The 17,151-nt window shown below is 38.1% G+C and overlaps 3 protein-coding genes and 1 long non-coding RNA gene across 5 annotated transcripts; 3 read left to right on the top strand and 1 right to left on the bottom strand.

Annotated features, from left to right (window-relative positions):
* Positions 1-114: 114 nt before the first annotated feature.
* Positions 115-2,063, bottom strand: LOC110842509 (retinal-binding protein). 2 transcript variants are annotated; one of them, XM_035860082.1, is made up of 5 exons: positions 2,010-2,063; positions 1,348-1,876; positions 1,047-1,242; positions 804-960; positions 115-704 (listed from the first exon to the last, which is right to left on the bottom strand). In XM_035860082.1, exons 2-5 carry the CDS (start codon positions 1,845-1,847, stop codon positions 337-339), a joined length of 1,221 nt encoding a protein of 406 aa, XP_035715975.1. In that variant the 5' UTR covers positions 1,848-1,876; positions 2,010-2,063; the 3' UTR covers positions 115-336. The 2 variants fall into 2 exon arrangements, with proteins under 2 accessions (XP_035715975.1, XP_021943952.1); XM_022088260.2 differs by lacking the exon at positions 2,010-2,063 and having other exon boundaries at positions 1,348-1,878.
* On the top strand, positions 1,573-1,966 carry LOC118439067. The gene is made up of 2 exons (XR_004837212.1): positions 1,573-1,712; positions 1,796-1,966. It is a non-coding gene; the product is annotated as an uncharacterized LOC118439067 (long non-coding RNA).
* Positions 2,064-2,454: 391 nt separating the features above from the next.
* Positions 2,455-4,147, top strand: LOC110842017 (L-xylulose reductase). Its single transcript, XM_022087718.2, has 4 exons — positions 2,455-3,125; positions 3,207-3,459; positions 3,525-3,633; positions 3,696-4,147. Exons 1-4 carry the CDS (start codon positions 3,074-3,076, stop codon positions 4,041-4,043), a joined length of 762 nt encoding a protein of 253 aa, XP_021943410.1. The 5' UTR covers positions 2,455-3,073; the 3' UTR covers positions 4,044-4,147.
* A 5,190-nt stretch (positions 4,148-9,337) lies between these two features.
* LOC118434177 lies at positions 9,338-12,609 on the top strand. The gene is made up of 8 exons (XM_035847038.1): positions 9,338-9,459; positions 9,535-9,926; positions 10,070-10,150; positions 10,218-10,409; positions 10,474-10,547; positions 10,617-10,813; positions 10,886-10,986; positions 11,055-12,609. Exons 1-8 carry the CDS (start codon positions 9,409-9,411, stop codon positions 11,539-11,541), a joined length of 1,575 nt encoding a protein of 524 aa, XP_035702931.1. The 5' UTR covers positions 9,338-9,408; the 3' UTR covers positions 11,542-12,609.
* Positions 12,610-17,151: the final 4,542 nt, after the last annotated feature.

Raw genomic sequence — 17,151 nt, forward strand, 5'->3', positions numbered from 1 at the left:
TACGACAATTCTTATCCGGACAAGGCAACAGGAGGCTTATCTAATCTACGATGTGTACAATTAGATTAACGATAAACTACAACTCTCCTCGAGACGAGCAACCCAACTTCAGCATTGATAAATAGCACGAGAATGTCGTTTTTTATTGCGAGTCATTTTTATCTGTTAATATTACCGATATACATAAGACCGTCGCGTACGTAAGTATTATCAATTGCATATTATTTATACACGCTTTTGTACCTAATCATGAAGGATTTATTTTTTACATATCTACAATTGGACAATTTAAATACATTTAACATGTACCACACGCTCCTTTTAAATGCACTTTAACTATGCGTCCAACTTTTCCTGCTCTTGTTGATCGATGAAGGATATCTGGTAAAGGATCGTCTTTGACTTCATGAGGCTGAATCCATTGTCCCAAACGAGGGAGTAGATGCCCTCTTTTTCACAAATGTGGGACCCTTCCTGAACTTGGGTGTGAGCGTCCACCCGCGCCAAGGGGACGATATCTTCCCACTGGTCCTTCTTGGCACGAGCTTCCTTAGAATAAAATAGATGGAAACCGACGTCATGTCCCTCAGATTTAAATTTCCACTCGAGGATTGTCTGCTTATCGGAGACTTGAACCTCTTGGATGAATCGTTCACGAGGGGCGACAACAATTTTTGTGAAGGCGGCGTCCTCCTCGGTTAATCCTGGGCAAAAAGGTTACAACACTTAAGTTTCAGTTATTACGGGCTAGTTTTTATGCTAATACTGATTTTGAATCTATGCAAATATGCAGTAATCCTTACCCTTCATAAAGGCCGACATATCTTTTGGACCTTGTATCCATATGGGGTGTCCACTCCCATACTCGTCTTCCGTCACCAGCTCTCCTCCCCAGTTGGTCGGAATCAATTCCAATGGAAATCTTTCTCTTACAATCTTCTTCCACGTGTCTTTGTCACTCTAAAAAGAAAGTTGTAAGCATTTAAGCAAATTAAATGTCTGCATCATAAATATTAGTTTGCGAAAATAACAACTAGAAAACTTACCCCATAAATGTCAATCTTGTCAGAAGTGGACTTTGGCAAAAGAGGCTTCAGAATATTGTAAATCAGCTCAAAAACCTTCGGAGCGTTGACAATCATACAGAGACGAAGGAGTTCTGGATAATTGGCGTCCATGACGGCTTGCGTCCCAGTCATGAAATCTCGACAGGATTTAGTTGCCATTTGACGGTAAGAAAAACTGAAAATGAAGCAAAAAAATTAAAATTTGTAAATTGCACGGTTTAATATTTTTATTTGCCTACAATTTTGTCTACTATTTAAATTAAGGTAAATATTTGCGTACCCTTCACAGTCACAAATTTCAATGATTTGCGTGCATTGGACCCCTTTCTTTGCGCCTTCTTCTTTCATAATCTTGACCCATTGTTCCATGAAAAGCATATTAAATTTTTTACACGTTTCTAGTCCATATTTGTCCAGCATTCCGCGAACGTCATGTCGCCCAAAGGGGACCAAAAATGTAGCATAGCCCTCTTTTGAAATTCCACAGAAAGCCAGTGGGATCAATCTTTGCAGCTCCTCGGGCACGTTACCCTCTCGCTCGAGTAAGGTATCAATCTGGTTATCTTTCCTCCATTTCATGGAAGTTCGGAACATGTCTTCGGCCTTGACGAGATCGAGGTTCCGAGCTCGGAGCCATTTGATGAGGTACGAGTCATCCAATTGGTCCTTGGTTAGGGAGAGACCTGCTAAATTGCTCCTGAATTTGACCAATTTGTCTTTCTCCTCAGAAGTGTATTCGTTATTGGAGAATGCAGCCTTGAGAACATCGCTCGTCGTCATGGTGATGAGACAATAGATAAAAAAAATTGCTGTGTCAGTAGAAAGACGAGCAGAAAAAATGACAACAAATGAATGGTGATATGGAATAAAGTGTTTTTAAGAATTGACATGCACCTATATTTGCACACTGGTATTTGATGTTTTAATTGGGAATAAGCTTACCACTGAGTTGTGTGGGTTGGTCGGAGAATCAATAAAGATAACCTGAATTTTTGAACGCGTAAAATTTCAGCTCGATAAGATAGATAGAAATTAAAGTTGGTGATGTTGCAAAATTGGAGTGGTATACACAGATTCATGCATATTTGCATAATGCATTTATAAGTACATTATAATTATGTTTAATGCGATAATCATTTTCGTCCATTTTTGCACATTTTGCATATCCCAAATGATATTCTCATCCATACATATCAATTTTTGCCTTATCAATTAATGCAACTTGTATTTTTGCAACCGATGCACTGATGCATAATACATTGACCTTTAATTGCTCGGTCAGGATAAGATTGTGACAGATACCGAATTTTTAAAAAGCTATAAAGATATATATACATACTACATGATATATTACTATGAAAGTATGTGTGATGACGATTGATGGTATGTGATGCTGATGTGAAGTTAATTTGCTGCTACCGATTCGGGAGAAAGAATGGAGAAAGCTCTTTCGGGAGAAAGTTCCGTTTTCTTCCGACTCCTTTAAATTAAACTGTGTAATCCTAAGAACACCAGGTCTTTCGGTTTGCAGACTTTTCTCCTCTCAATACATAAAACAGACATATTCTGATAATTTATTTTAATTAGAATAAAAAACCCAAAGACCACTCATGTAAAGTGTTATACATACATACATATTCATACAACAGAAGCAAAAGTAACATGAACCAGCGTAATGCATAAAAATCGGTCTCAAATACAATGTACATAAGCTACTACACAGCAGCACGCGTGTGACTTACATTAAACAGGAGATCAGATTAAATGGTACATTCCTCCAACCAAATCCAGGGTTACATATTTATGTATATTAATAACAATTATCTTGAAAAAATACATACATACGTTAACGTGCTACACAGCAGTTGAAGTAAAATTAAACCAGACACACAATACAAGCACTTGAAAATCCACATGAAAAGTATTGCATGTTCAATGGCTTCGTATTAACTAAAACAACTAAACGGTAGTTGTTTTAGTACGTTGTTATTATTAGGAGGAACACCATGTCATTTTCATTTGAAGGAAAACGAATCTTGGTGACGGGGGCTGGTCGTGGTAAATAATAAATGCGCTTTATTTGCACAATTTAAATAATAATAACAATTTATTCTTGTTGATATTTTTTTAATCTGCCAGGACTTGGTCGGGCAATTGTGGAAAGCTTTGTGAAATCTGGTGGCTCTGTTTTTGCCTTGGACATTAAGCAAGAACTTCTCGACGATGTAACCAAATCTTTTCCCACCGTGGTCACAGCAGTGATCGACTTATCCAAGTGGGACGAGGTGAAAGAGATTGTCCAGAAATTAGGGCCCATGGACCATCTCGTCAACAATGCTGGGGTTTTTATTTATGAACCAATACTGGAAGCGACTGAGAGTGCTGTCGATAAGTAAATAAGTTGATAAGGTTTAGCTTCATATTAGCAAATCATTGATTACAAAATTTTTCTTCCAGGGTTTTAAGCGTAAACTTCAAAGCGGTTCTTAACATGTGCCAAATTTTTGCAAAGAATGTGATTCAAAACGAAATTAAGGGTGCAACCATTGTGAATGTTTCTTCACTGGTGAGTACTTCTTTTGATGGCATAATGTGAAGGCATAACTTAAAAAATATTGTCCTTATAAGGCCGGACAACGACCATATCCGGTTGGAACTCAGCACTCGGGAACAATTTACAGTTGCAGTAAAGCAGCCGTTGACATGTTGACTAAAAACCTGGCCGTTGAATTTGCACAATATGACATTCGTGTCAACGGAATTGCACCGGGACCAATGATCACGGGACTGATGGATAATTTGCCACCAGATGTTCGCCAAGGTTTGAAAACTTCTGCAATCAAAGCACGTCAACTTGTTCCAGGTGTCGCCGAGTTGGATGACGTCGCCTTCATTGCGCTCTACTTATCCAGCCCGGTTGCAAAATTTATTACGGGAAGTATCAATGTAGTTGATGGTGGGGTGGGAACTGCGTAAATTGATTACTCGTGATGCGTTGCACTGAGAATTCTCAAAATTAGCTTAATCGCCGAGACATGGTGGAAATAAAATGTATCATTACTCATAGATTTCAAGAAGTACATTTTTTCAAGTCCTTATTGATTATTTACACAATTTCATAACAATCGCTTTTGTAGTTTGTTTCAGTTTGACAAAAATAATATGCATATGTATGTATGTGGAATTGGGCGTTCTAGCGCAATTTAGTGCATAAAAGCTTCAAGTTTTCTTTATGTTATGAATATTAATTTATTTATTAATATAGTCAAGTATTATAAGTGCCAACTAAATACGTATTAAAACCGAAATTGATTAAGCAATAATGTGCATGCATAGGCAGATAAATAGCATTTGTACCATTTTGGGCTTACAAATAATATGAAACTTTGGTTCTCCGTTTCTTAAATATCAAAATTTCCATCCCAAATATAGCAATTGAAATACCACATGAAACTAAAAACAATATCAATATTCCAACCAGGTTCTTGCCCAATTTTAACCTTGACCAAGTCTGTCTAAATCGTTGTGCAATTTTAATGTATTTCGTGACACTCTTTTCTTTCGATAACTGATACCACTTATCCGCCAGTCCGGAAGACATTAACCCCGATATTCTGGATAGAACAATGTCATTCCCCCAATTAAACAGGGCCCATCCCTTCATCAATTTCCCCAGTGGATCCAGACTCTTACTGATTGCAGAGTGAGGATAAATCGCTTGCAAATGTGCGTGCACCTGGTTTATATGATCCGTCCAAGATGCCAGAGCTAATGGTTTGTGACAATCAGAAATTAAGTCAGCAAAGGAAGAATTTCCGTTGGAAATTTCGACATAATTGTGCGGAATCTTTGTAATATTTTTCAGTCGTTGCAGCATTTTATACGTTGAAGAATTATATCGATCGAGTTTGTACTCATAATCATCCACTCCTACTCCTAGCAGGAGGTATTCAAATACCAAAATAATCGACAACCAGTTGCCATACCGGGCGACCTCTATTTCAGATCTGGATTGGTTGATAGCATAAATGTAGACCGAGGCATCATACGGGATGGTGTAGACGGAAAACTGATTATGAATTAGCTCCTGAAAATCAGTGTAGGTCGCCCTTTTTGGAGGGACGGTTAGGCGTTTGACGTACCCACTTTTGTACAAGGTTGATAAGACTAAACCCGCAAGAATCCAGGTTCCACACAGAATGTAGGCAAAGTTGGCGTAAGTTGGGATAAAACGTCCGGTTGAAATTGTCGATTGATTTTTAGCCGGTGCATTACTCTGCTCGAGAAGGGAACCACACCCGACAAACAAAAGTACTGTAATTGAACTTGAACTTCTGCCAAGTAAAAAATATCCGAGCGAAAGAATGGCACAAATTGTGCCGCAGGAGGCTAAAATAAGGATCCAAATGGTACAGTCGAGGGGGGTGACCATGTCGGAAACTCCAATGAAAGTGGCAGAGCTCTTTTGATGACATGTCGTGAATTCTAAACCCTCCATTTTATAGGTCAGCGTTTGACCCATGAACAAGTCCATGAGGACGCATGGCATGTTTGACTCGCCACTAGTCATAGACCCCGGATACACGTAAACATACAGCTTAGAATACTTTACGTCATCACTGTTGTCTAGGATTAGGGGCATCTTGACACACTTATTCCCTTCGAATCCCGTCATGGTTGCATTGTTGAACGCCAATTTGAAAAGGATTAAATCTAAATTCATTTGACGGGAGTCGTACTTTTTGAAATTTAAGTACTTCCGAGGTCTTCCATTTGGTCGAACGGACCGTCGGAGTATTCTTTCTTGCTTATCGATATCAGGATCGTTTAAGGCGAGGTGATTAATTCTCCATGTCTTATCAACCATGGTTTGAGTGTGGGTGGATATGCGTAAATTTAGATCTATCAGATCAGTTAGGGGAAGGTATAAGCGGATAAATTTCGCATGACAATGGGTACAAAGTTCACACAAGAAATAAAACTGCGGGCCAAAAAAGGCAAGTCTGTCTTGAAGAACTAGGACAGAAAATAAACTAGGCGCTGCATAATAACGACGCTTTGATTCGTACAATGGAGTTGCCCAAGCACCCCATTGCACTGGATTGGTCACATTGGTGACCAAGATTTTGTGGAAAGTTTTCTCTGAAATTTTATACGGAACAGTAAAATCCTCCAGCCTACCGATGTAGGCGTACCCAATGTTCACGTGGGGAACCCTCATCCGGTCGGTGAACAACATAGTGACGTGTGGTATCGAAATGTGGATTGGGGGGAACAAGTGGAATTCGAAGGTGCAGGGAAGGTACGTAGGTCTGTAAGCAATCGGTGGTGAGGATGAATTACGGTCAATTCGAATATTATAGTTTAGAATATCTTTTTCTCCGTTGAATCCACTCCATATTGTGTGAGTTACTTTTAACTTGACGCGCACAATTGGTAAGGAATTTATGGTCCAGTTCGCCTCAGAGTAGTCGTATAAGACGAGGAGACAGGAAGAAAAAGGGTTTATGAGATCTAAAACCTCGTCAGGTGGGGGATTAGCAGAGATAATCGGTATGAGTGAGGCAATGATGGATAGTAAAATAATTTTTGGAAATAGTGTCGTCATGATTTAATGACGCACAGCAAAGATTGTGGCAAACTGGCAAGGATGATGACAAGAAACGAGTTAGAAAGCGGACAATGGACTTCTATTATATTTGGATACTTGAAGCGAGTACCCACCGCAAAACAAGTGCAATACCAATATTGGAATTTGTAGTATTGGGCGTGCCGTATCGTATACAAGCAATTGGTTCAACAATGTAATTTAGTATATTAAATTTCAGTACATGAAATTGAACGACACCATAGACCAACGACTTCAGAAATTATTTGGTTAAAAATTACTTTTAAAGTTTATGTTTACATTTTGAATAATTTTTTATAGATTTAATTAAAATGTAATTGTTAATTTAAAACTGGTACAAACCTTCAAATGCTTATTACAAAAGAGGCTTTCATGAAAATTCCATATTCGGTAAGAAATATTGAGACTTATGTATGAACACCACTTCATAATAATTCATTTAGAATACAAACTAATTTTGGAAGACAGGAAAAATGTTTGAGCGACCTCGTGAATAAATTTGTTTCATGATTAATTTATCTATTTGAACCGGTTTAAAATTAACACATGTTTTCGGAAAGTATTTCCACCGTTATATTTTAAGTCGGATATGTCACCTCCCGTTGTTCCATTTAATTTAAAAAAAATGTGAGCAGTTGCACACTTGACCTTGAAAATTGTTCCACACAATTTGCCAGAGGTTGACAAGTTCATGAGAGTATGGAAAATAGCAGGACAATTTAAACTGTCCCTTAGTTACATTTACAAGGTAACTATAGATCAAGTGCTTTATCATTTTGGAACTACCAACGTACATATAAATCCAATTTGCGTCACTAGATTAAATAATCCAATTGTCGTGCCTTGCATAAGGTGTTGTTGGGTTAACGACTGGTTATTTTTTCATAAGGAATGTACCTGTCATTTGCATGAATATTATCAAAGCATCAATCAATTCAAGACATGGTCTATTTGCCCGTCCTCATATGCGGATAAGATGGGCATACAACATGGCCACATTGTTTAAAATTCTGGAGAGTACATAAGTTTGTCTCATTCATTTGTCTCAACTTACTTTTGGTAAGTCCATGCATAGCCCAACCATCTTACTGACTGAGCTACGAACAGGGAAATTATACATAAATCTGGGGTAAATCTAGGTTTCTCATACCATATTCGACACGATATGATTTCCGTCAGAGATAACAGAAATTTTATTTTTTCCATGTAAAGAACGATAAGAAATTTAGGCTAATAATTAATTAATGTTGTCTACCCTTGCCAATATCAGCGTTTTAATGAGTACCGAACGATAAGTCCAAGTTTCCTAAACACGGCATTTAAAGTGGATTAGCTATCGTAAACTAGGCACAAAATTATTTATTCCTTCTATTTATAGCTGTGATGAATTAATCTCCCCGGCAAGTGCCAGTTCAGAAATTTGGTAGAAAGGAAAACACAGGACCAAAAACTTCTGACTAAACTAACAAAACTGGCAAAACTAGATGATTGGCAACTGAAAATGTGAGGATAAAATGGTAAAGTTTTTGTATGTATGTATACTTTTTAAAATTTGAAATTCTGTTTAAAACTGGGGTTTTTAAAATTTCTCAGCACCAGTTTTGAAAAAATCGAAAACATGAAGAAAATTATCAACTTCGATGTCTTGAATATGCGTTTGTTTATTCTATTTTATTCTCAATGATTCAGTTTCATTGGTTTTGAGCAGTTACAACCAAAACAATAAAAAGCAAAAACACAAACGTCATTCATATTTTTCCACGAGTTTTTGAAACCTATATAGCCTATTAACGAAGTTTCACCTTCATGAAATAAAATATGATGTACGCAGATCAAAATATTTAATAATTTCTACTTCAAGACGTGGCCATGTCCCAAATCCTGTAATCATCTATGCACCAAGCAATTTCCGTTGTTATAGCCATCACACTTTTCAAATCAACCCACGTCTTGTCATTAATCTTGTAAAATAGTTCATTCTTCGACCCCAGTGTCTTACCTCTTGACGCAATTATCTCCCCGTGAAATAGCCCACTATCCGATGCAAAAGTGCTTATTCTGTGAACCTGGACGCCGTTAATGTCAAAGTCCAGCCGTGGAAAGTATTACACAATGATGATACTTTGTCACGCAAATTTAAACATATCTGTCTCGTCTAAATTCAACATAACGACCCATAATTACTCAGCTGCATAGCACATTGCAAAATTCAGGATGCATTTAAGATACGTTTATTGTTATCCGTGCCACAAAACAGACCAATTATTCTGTCCTGTTAATATTCTACTGCATTCCTGATCGGATGCCTACTTTTACACTCCCGACTTCTTGTTACTCTTAATTATGGAAGGAAAAGTCTCCAATTATGGGACTGCATGTTCAGACTATACATACAGCGTCCACGACAATTTACGTCGTGGACGTGGCCGTCCTGTCTCGTATGTAATTTAGCAAGGAGAGAACATGATATAGTGTCGATATGACAGTTTTTCGATATGTATGCGATGGACTTCACGGGAGGGTATGAATTTAAAATGTGTAAAACAGGTAATTTTTTATGGATTTGATTTTTGTCCTTTTACACTTTTAGATATCTCTCTTGCAAAAACTTAGCTGCGGTTATTCTTGCGGTGCTCGGTTGTACAGTTCACAACTGGATTTCTTCTGGGGATGTCAATTTTTTGCCAAGTTTCATAAAAGTTAGCAATCATAATGCAAGCTGCAGGGGGCTTAAAGAAAAGAAAGAGGCGGAATCTAGCAAAGGTTAACAAACTGCAAGAAACTAAATTTAAAATGTAATTTTCTTAAGATCAGGTACTTATTTTTGGATATATTCAGGTGTCGGCGGATGGTGTTGTTCTCTACGATCGAGATGCCGACATCTTCGACCCCTACGTACTCCACCCACAGTACAAAAATCATCAAGACTTTCCCAACGCATTTGGAAACTCTGGTGGAGATGTGACCATCCGTGTCACGTCGCCCCATGCCCCACCACGCTCTGAACGGGACGGAGCATGGAGTGGAACGTCCTCCGCTTATCGGGAAGAATTGGAGGAATTTCGATACGGGAGGAACGCAAGGGTAACTCGAGATCCAAAGTTTACATCAACCCACGCCGCAGTTGATATCGAAGACGACCCCGAATATCGACCCGTGTCAAGTGTCATGACTGGAGAGCTGCCTCCGCACAATAGACCAGTCTTGTTGAGTGATAATCACATAACACGGTATGATTTTACGGGGCATATTTCGAGTAAAATTTTGACTCTCAGACATAATTTTCACAACGAAGAAATATTTTTGTTTCTAAATTTTTGTCATACATAGTTCTTTACAAGAATTCACGAGGAAAACATTTGTAAATTTTCAGACTACGCAACATTATGCTTCTCGGCATGACCAGTTTGGCCTTCCCGTGGAAATTTAACAGGAAAACGCACCAGATTGACAAGTAAATTATTGGAAGACATGTGTATTATTAGTTTATCCTATCATTAAGATAATGCAAAATGCCATAGGTGGAGCCCGTGTATGGAAAGGATTTGGAAAGTGGTTTGGACCCTGACCACGATTCAGTCAACGTGCATCACAGGATTTCAGTTTTACTCTTTCTTCTCCAGAATGGGGACGGATGAGGATGGGAGTTGGCGACCAGTGTTCCAAAGCTCATTTTCCGTCCTATGGTACTGTTACTCGGTGGCGTTGAATATGTAAGTTCTTCGAGTGCACATAATTGGCGTCAATTAAGTGGTTTTAATGTCCTAATTTATTTAGTTGCATGTACAAGTATCGGGATGCCATCCGACACTATGTGAACTCATTGTTCGCCATGAATGCAAAATTAGTTGGTAAGAGTTTTTGAAAGAGAGGTCGCAGATCGCATGCACATAAGTGATTCTAAATAATGTCTTGGTTAGATGAGTACCTGATAAACGCGGACGATCACAAAGAGGGTGGTCAAATTCTTCTCAATGTCTCAATTCCAACCAACATTACGCAAACTTTCATCTCGGTCAGCTTATTTCTGACATTCCCAAATTCCCCGTGGTATTTGTACAGCTATATTTACGATCCGACCCATGGATGGTGGTGGCTCATTCCGGGGGCATTACAGGTGATAAGATTTTGAAAAAAATTACAAAAAATATTTTTGAAAACATTTCAAATCTTTATCATAAATTTCTAGGAATTTGTCGTTATTGGTCAAATTTTGTCGCAGTATCTCTTAATCGCATGGATAGTTGTTGCTCATGCGAACAGTGTCGAGTTCTGGTTACAAGAAGCACAGTAAGGTCTCAAATGTAAAAAAAAACTGTCTCGAAATACCCCAGTCTGTAATTGAAAACTTTTCTTAGCAAATTGAACGATTCTGACATGACCCGACCAGAACTTCGTGACCCTCACAACGCCGTAAGAGTGTACCGAACCCTCCAAATGCTGACCACCGTGTTTAACGATGCCATGGCTCCGATGGCCGTCTCTGTAAATAAAATGATCAACTGGACAGCCCTCATCCCATGCGGATTTGTTCTAATTCGATCCATGAACCAAAAAGTTGTGGAGGAATTTCCCGGCATTCTGACATATCCTTTTGGTGTCATTGATTGTGTGACATGCTCCTACGGCGTTTTACAAATGTCCGCGAGAATGTATGACATTTCGGCAAGTCTGCTAACATCCTGGAGCCAAACGAGGCATAAGGCTCTGAGAAAAATTCTAATCTCATGTCCCGTCCTCAAGGTTAAGATTGGACGTCTCTACATCGTAACGACCTCGACAACTATTACGTATTTTAAGTCAGCCCTGGACTACATTATTAATGCCATCGTTTCGTTTCCGTAATGGATTTGAGGAAGTGTAAGCTCTGCACATTTAATAGAAGTTAATGGATCGCTTTCACCATAGAAAGGTGTGTAGGCGGAACATGCGCCTTACTCAATGTTTATCGTTTGGAATCCTTATCGTTTGGAATGGTTAAATGGAGACGATTTTGTTTGTGCGGCTATTTCCGTCTTTTAGACTACATAATTTACTCTTCCTTTCAATTTGATTTGACATTTTGACGGGCTTGGGAAAAGCGTAATGCGATTTTGTATTAATGTACTTGAGCGCAGTAGGATTCCTTTCTCAGCCCTTGTGAGAAAAACAAAAACAGTTCAATTATGTATGCATTTATTGTTTCAAAAACAAATTACTTTGATTAGAATAACATGCCAGTTATTGTTAATTTAAATGAAGGGACAAATGCTCGCATAAATTCTCATCCCATTACTAATTAATTCACTAAATATTTATTGAATATTTTTTTCATATGCGACAGTAGAAATTATCTAAGGTCAAAAGTGAATCTAGTAAAACCTTTTAAACAAAGAGATCTTGTGTTTATCCAAATTGCTCGTAGAAAAAGCGTTCTGAATACATATGTATGTACATACATTTATGTATTTAATGCGAAATTTGTTCTGATCACTGTAGTACATCATGATATATATATTTCAGTGTTTTAAATTTTACGATAAATTAAATCTCAACTTATCTACTTCAGGCTGCAAATGTTCCCCAATAACCAACACGACTAATGCTATGCTTCATTATTTCTTCATTCGTTCTTCATTGTTCTACTTTCTTAAATCTAGATGTACACATAGTATGCATAGTATATTAATTATAGATGTATTTATTTATCTTGCATTTATTTTTGTGAAAGTAGTCATGCCTATTCATAATTTGCAAAAAAATATACTGATGATGAGTGCCACAGATATTCAAATGCAATAAATCTTGTCCTCTTGACATACAGACACTCTTAAGAATTACGTTTATCATTAAGAAAACTCAGACGAACATCTTCCTATTTTTCTTGTCATGCATTATGATCTTGAGAGCCACAATAAAAATAGATTATTTCAATGATGTGGTGTGGTCAAATAAAATGTGCACGGCCTTAACTATATTCACATCATAATTAGACCAAATTTCTTCCCCGTGCAAACATTTTATGTGTACTCAATAAACCAATTCAAACTATTCATTTTTAGCAAAAGCACAATGCACAAATGCCACTTACATTTACATGCAGACACCGCATGCACTCTTGAAATCTATAATAAACCTCCCATCCCATTTTTCGGTCACAGTTCAAGTCCAAAGCTGTCCCAGCAACACTGACCGATGTTCACCTTGCACCTATTCAACCCGATAAATCCGGATAAATCAAGTGCAACCAAACACCTTAATCAAACATTGCATTGTCAACACGATTTAAATTATGCAAGGTTCCTTCCTACGAGACAGACGGAAAAATGAGACAGGGTTTTCCCAATTAGGAAAATCTCCCATCACTATTTATTACAATCACTTGCTCAAAGTCAACTTCACTCAGGAACTAACTCTTGTGGGGTCACTTTCACTGCCAAAATGTTCGAAGTTATCCGTACTGATCATGATAAGAATAAGTCACATTCTCCCAGCAGACACCACGCCCACCTCAACCAGCACAACTCCCCCTACTCGAACCACATCCAACTGGTCAAGACCATCTCGTCCGCGTCAATCCTGCCTCCAAGAACTCCGGAACATTTGAAATATTCGTACAAAACGATATTCAAAGTTTACTTCAATTTCACATTTTGCATGTGCATCAGTCCATTTCGATTCTGTAAAGTAGTGACGCCTTGGGACAAAGGGGTCACGTACAGGATGAAGAAGGCTACCCCACAAATGGTAAGTTGGGGGAAAATGAGACAGATATCTATGACCAGATCAGATAAAATATGTGAATCCTATATTTTTTTACTAGCTCATTTGCATACTCGTGCACATACTAATCATTTATAATTATTTGATGTCGATTCGTAACGTGAAATTAAAAATGCTCGCCTCCAATCCGATCGTGTACTTTGAGCTGTTTCAAACCGTGACGAATTCTCTGTATCGGGTCGCCTTCTGCTACATGTTGTGGACCAAGCAGGACCAAGTGGTGAAAGTCATGCACTTTTCTGGGGACTTGGCCGCACCGTCTGAAAAGGTTGTGAAATCTTACCTGGTAGAACATATTGTAGCGTTAATGCTGGGATATTATGTTAATCTGGCCCCTCTCTAGATCTACCCGTTTACAATATTTCTATGTGTCATGTACACCGGGATGTCACTAGGTCAGCGAAATTTGTAACAATTTTTCAAAATTACTATTAAATTTTTAACTTTTTGTAATTTAATTTTTCTTAATTGGCAAAAACGTGCAATATTTTGAAATTTATTTGAAGGCATGAACTTTCTTTCAAATTATGATTTTCTTTTAAATTTTGACTACAATGTAAAATCATGATTTTTCTCGAAATTATAGAACTTTTAACTATGATTTTTTTTCAAATCTGACAAATTTTTTGTTAATTTAGCAAAAATTTTGACACATTTTTTCAGCATGCGGCATCCTCGGTGATGAGTACGCAAGCCACGCGGCTGATAATAGTACGGAAACTACAATAAAAACGTCACGATGGACACCGTACTCTTTTTTACACGCGTCTTCCGCAAAGGCGAAATATTTCCTGTTTTTGGCTGACTCTGCTCTACCGACACCAATTAATATAACTGGGCACAATATCTCAACCGGAAATATAACGGTGAATAGCGTGTCGCAAATGGAGGTGGGTGACGTCCTTTTTGGCGTGCTCGGAATGACCATGTCCATCTACCGCAACCTTTTCCATTTCCAATCCAACTTGTTTCTGCTTTTGGTCACCTTGTCGTTGGCATTTCACGTTAAAGCGTTACATGTCCTGATCGCTCCTCGACCAAATTCTGGGTCTGGACTCCTCCCTCTGAACGAGCTCAGCATCAACTTTCCCGTGGACATGATCCTCTCCAAGTACAGGACCCTCAAGGACTTGGCGGCCATGCTTAACTCGACCTTTGGAGGTCTGATGCTTCTCTACGTGCTGACATCGATCTCGACCATTGCGACGTATCTCAACACGGTCATCGTCGAGCCGGACCTCTTCACCAAGATAAGAATTGTGTGGGGGACGAACACTTTTGTCATCATTTTGGTGACGGGGTCCAACCTGTGCAATCACGTGGGTGGATGAGTTACATACATGATTTGATACAATGTAATGTCCGAGTATGGATTTTAATGTAAATGTCACTTGCGACAGATAAGCGAGCTCAAGACGTGGCTGGGAGAAGGAAGCAATTGTAAGCAGTTGTCGCTGAGCCAACTGGTAATTTTGCTTAATGAACTTAACGACCACCCCGTCGGGATAAGCGGAATGGGACTGTTTACGATTCATTACAAGTCTGTGACAGGGGTAGGTGTGCATTAGTGTCAGGATGATTTATTCTGTGGGGTGGGAGGAAAAATGATATTAATTTTTGCGACGGTTTGCATTTCAGCTTGTGAGTACGCTGGTCACTTACTTCATTATCATGCTGCAGTTCCAAGTTGCTGTGCGGGGTGATGACTAATTCGTAATGTGTGTAATAATGGAGAGAAAGTAATAAAAATCTTAACCAAGCAATATCGTGGAGGATGTGACATGGAAATAAAATATAAAAAACGGATGGAATGTGTGAGTACGTACATACTTGTAAATGTATGCAACATTGTTGAGCCCCCAAGTTTGACATTGTCCAAATGCCAAAAAAACACCAACTATCTATGATAAATTATGTAAACCATGGGCAGGAAAAATACGAAAAACGACCCATGCGTTTTTTGAGTTTTATAAGATTGTATGTAATAATAAATACACTCAACAAAAATTCGAAACTATTGAAAGTCAATTCCAATGATATACAAGTCCTCCTTGTATTAGAATTTGTATCGGTTTCGAAGTTAATTTTTTCGCGTCACTTTAAGATATGTAATGGATGGTATCTATTATTGATTTATTCCAGATTAAAAAAGTTACAATATGAATACAATAAAATTCTTAACTACAGTGAAACATCTTCATCCAACATATGTATGAGAGGTGTCTTTCGCAACTTTCCTAAAAATGATATAAATTATGCACATATTTACTTTCAGCATATTGTCCAACCCAGCCCCTACTAACCTTGCTAACCAGAACAATTGGCACTATTGCCTGCTCCAAATTTATATGCCTCGTCCTGATCTCTAAATTGAGCCATGACAACGAGAAGAGTCATAAGAACGGACAAGATCTATCGAAAGAAATAATTTCTCACATAATTTCTCACACATCAATTTTCTAATCATCATATCGTCGTTGAATGAATATGCATTGGGACACATAAATTTGGACACACCTCCAATGTTAAATTAAAGTTAAAGTCGTGTCCGAATGCAAATTCAACTACGATGTATATGTCCAAACTTGCCGAAAGTACAAAACTGCGACGAAGGGTGAAGAAATTCCCTGCTGAAATGTTTAGGTCACAATTTCTTACTTTTTGGAGAAGCAGCTTAATCTAGAATTACACAGAGATTTTTCAGATTATGGAATAAAATTAGGCACATTTCTTTACCTCGGCGCGTTCCATCTTTTGCAAATTTTGTGTTCGAATCTGGCTCAGCTGAACGAAAAGTTTCCCCTTAGTTTGATTAAGGATTTCGCCATGATTTCCGTACATGTAAAGTGCATACAAAGCTACCAAAGATGAGAACACGTTTGTCGCACAACTCCCAAATTGTCGCATTTTCCAGGATACTATAGCAAAATATGTACATCCTAAAGTCCAACTTATGTAAGCGCCTACATCAATTAGAAGCCTAATCCCAAACGCATCGTTAAATATTGTCACCATTTTGATTAAAATGTCGTACGCGTCCGATGCCTCCTTCAATTTACCGCAACCAAAGTTGTAATTACCTTTCTGATGAAACATTTTTACAGCTACTGAATGATTATCGACCTCGCGCAAAATGCTTTTCAAAACAAGTACATAAATTCTAACGAAGAACGTAATCCAGTAAGCTAAGAATATATTAGAGTAAGAAAAGTACATCCAAAATGTTCCACCAATCACGGAAAGAAGAAAATTGTTCCGGATAATTGTGTCGTCGACGTTCTTCTTAATTTCTTCCTGTTTGCTAATGCCCAACAATCCTACAAACACCAAGTCTCCCAAGAAAATCGAAATTACTGGCAACATGAGAAGTGCACAAATTTTGAGAAACAGGCCACGATTTTCTTTCCGGAAGCTGTCCACCAACTCTGGAGCGTTCCATGGTAGTGAAATTTGTTCAAGATGGTTGCAATGATAGCTCCAAAATTTGAGTGTTTCTCGTACACTGAACAACGCGCGGAGACGATTTATGATAGAATTTGTAGTGCACGTAATGGTTAGAGCCATAATTATAAACGCGTCAGACGTTAGTGACGTAACTTGATCGAGAGATCCATATTCTTGACTTAGTTTGTAAAAATAGATGAGAAATATTACAAAAGATAACATGATTATGATTTGAGAGAGAAAGGGTAT

The sequence above is a fragment of the Folsomia candida genome, unplaced genomic scaffold, assembly GCF_002217175.1.
Source record: "Folsomia candida strain VU population unplaced genomic scaffold, ASM221717v1 Fcan01_Sc001, whole genome shotgun sequence".
NCBI classification, from domain to species: Eukaryota; Metazoa; Arthropoda; class Collembola; order Entomobryomorpha; family Isotomidae; genus Folsomia; species Folsomia candida.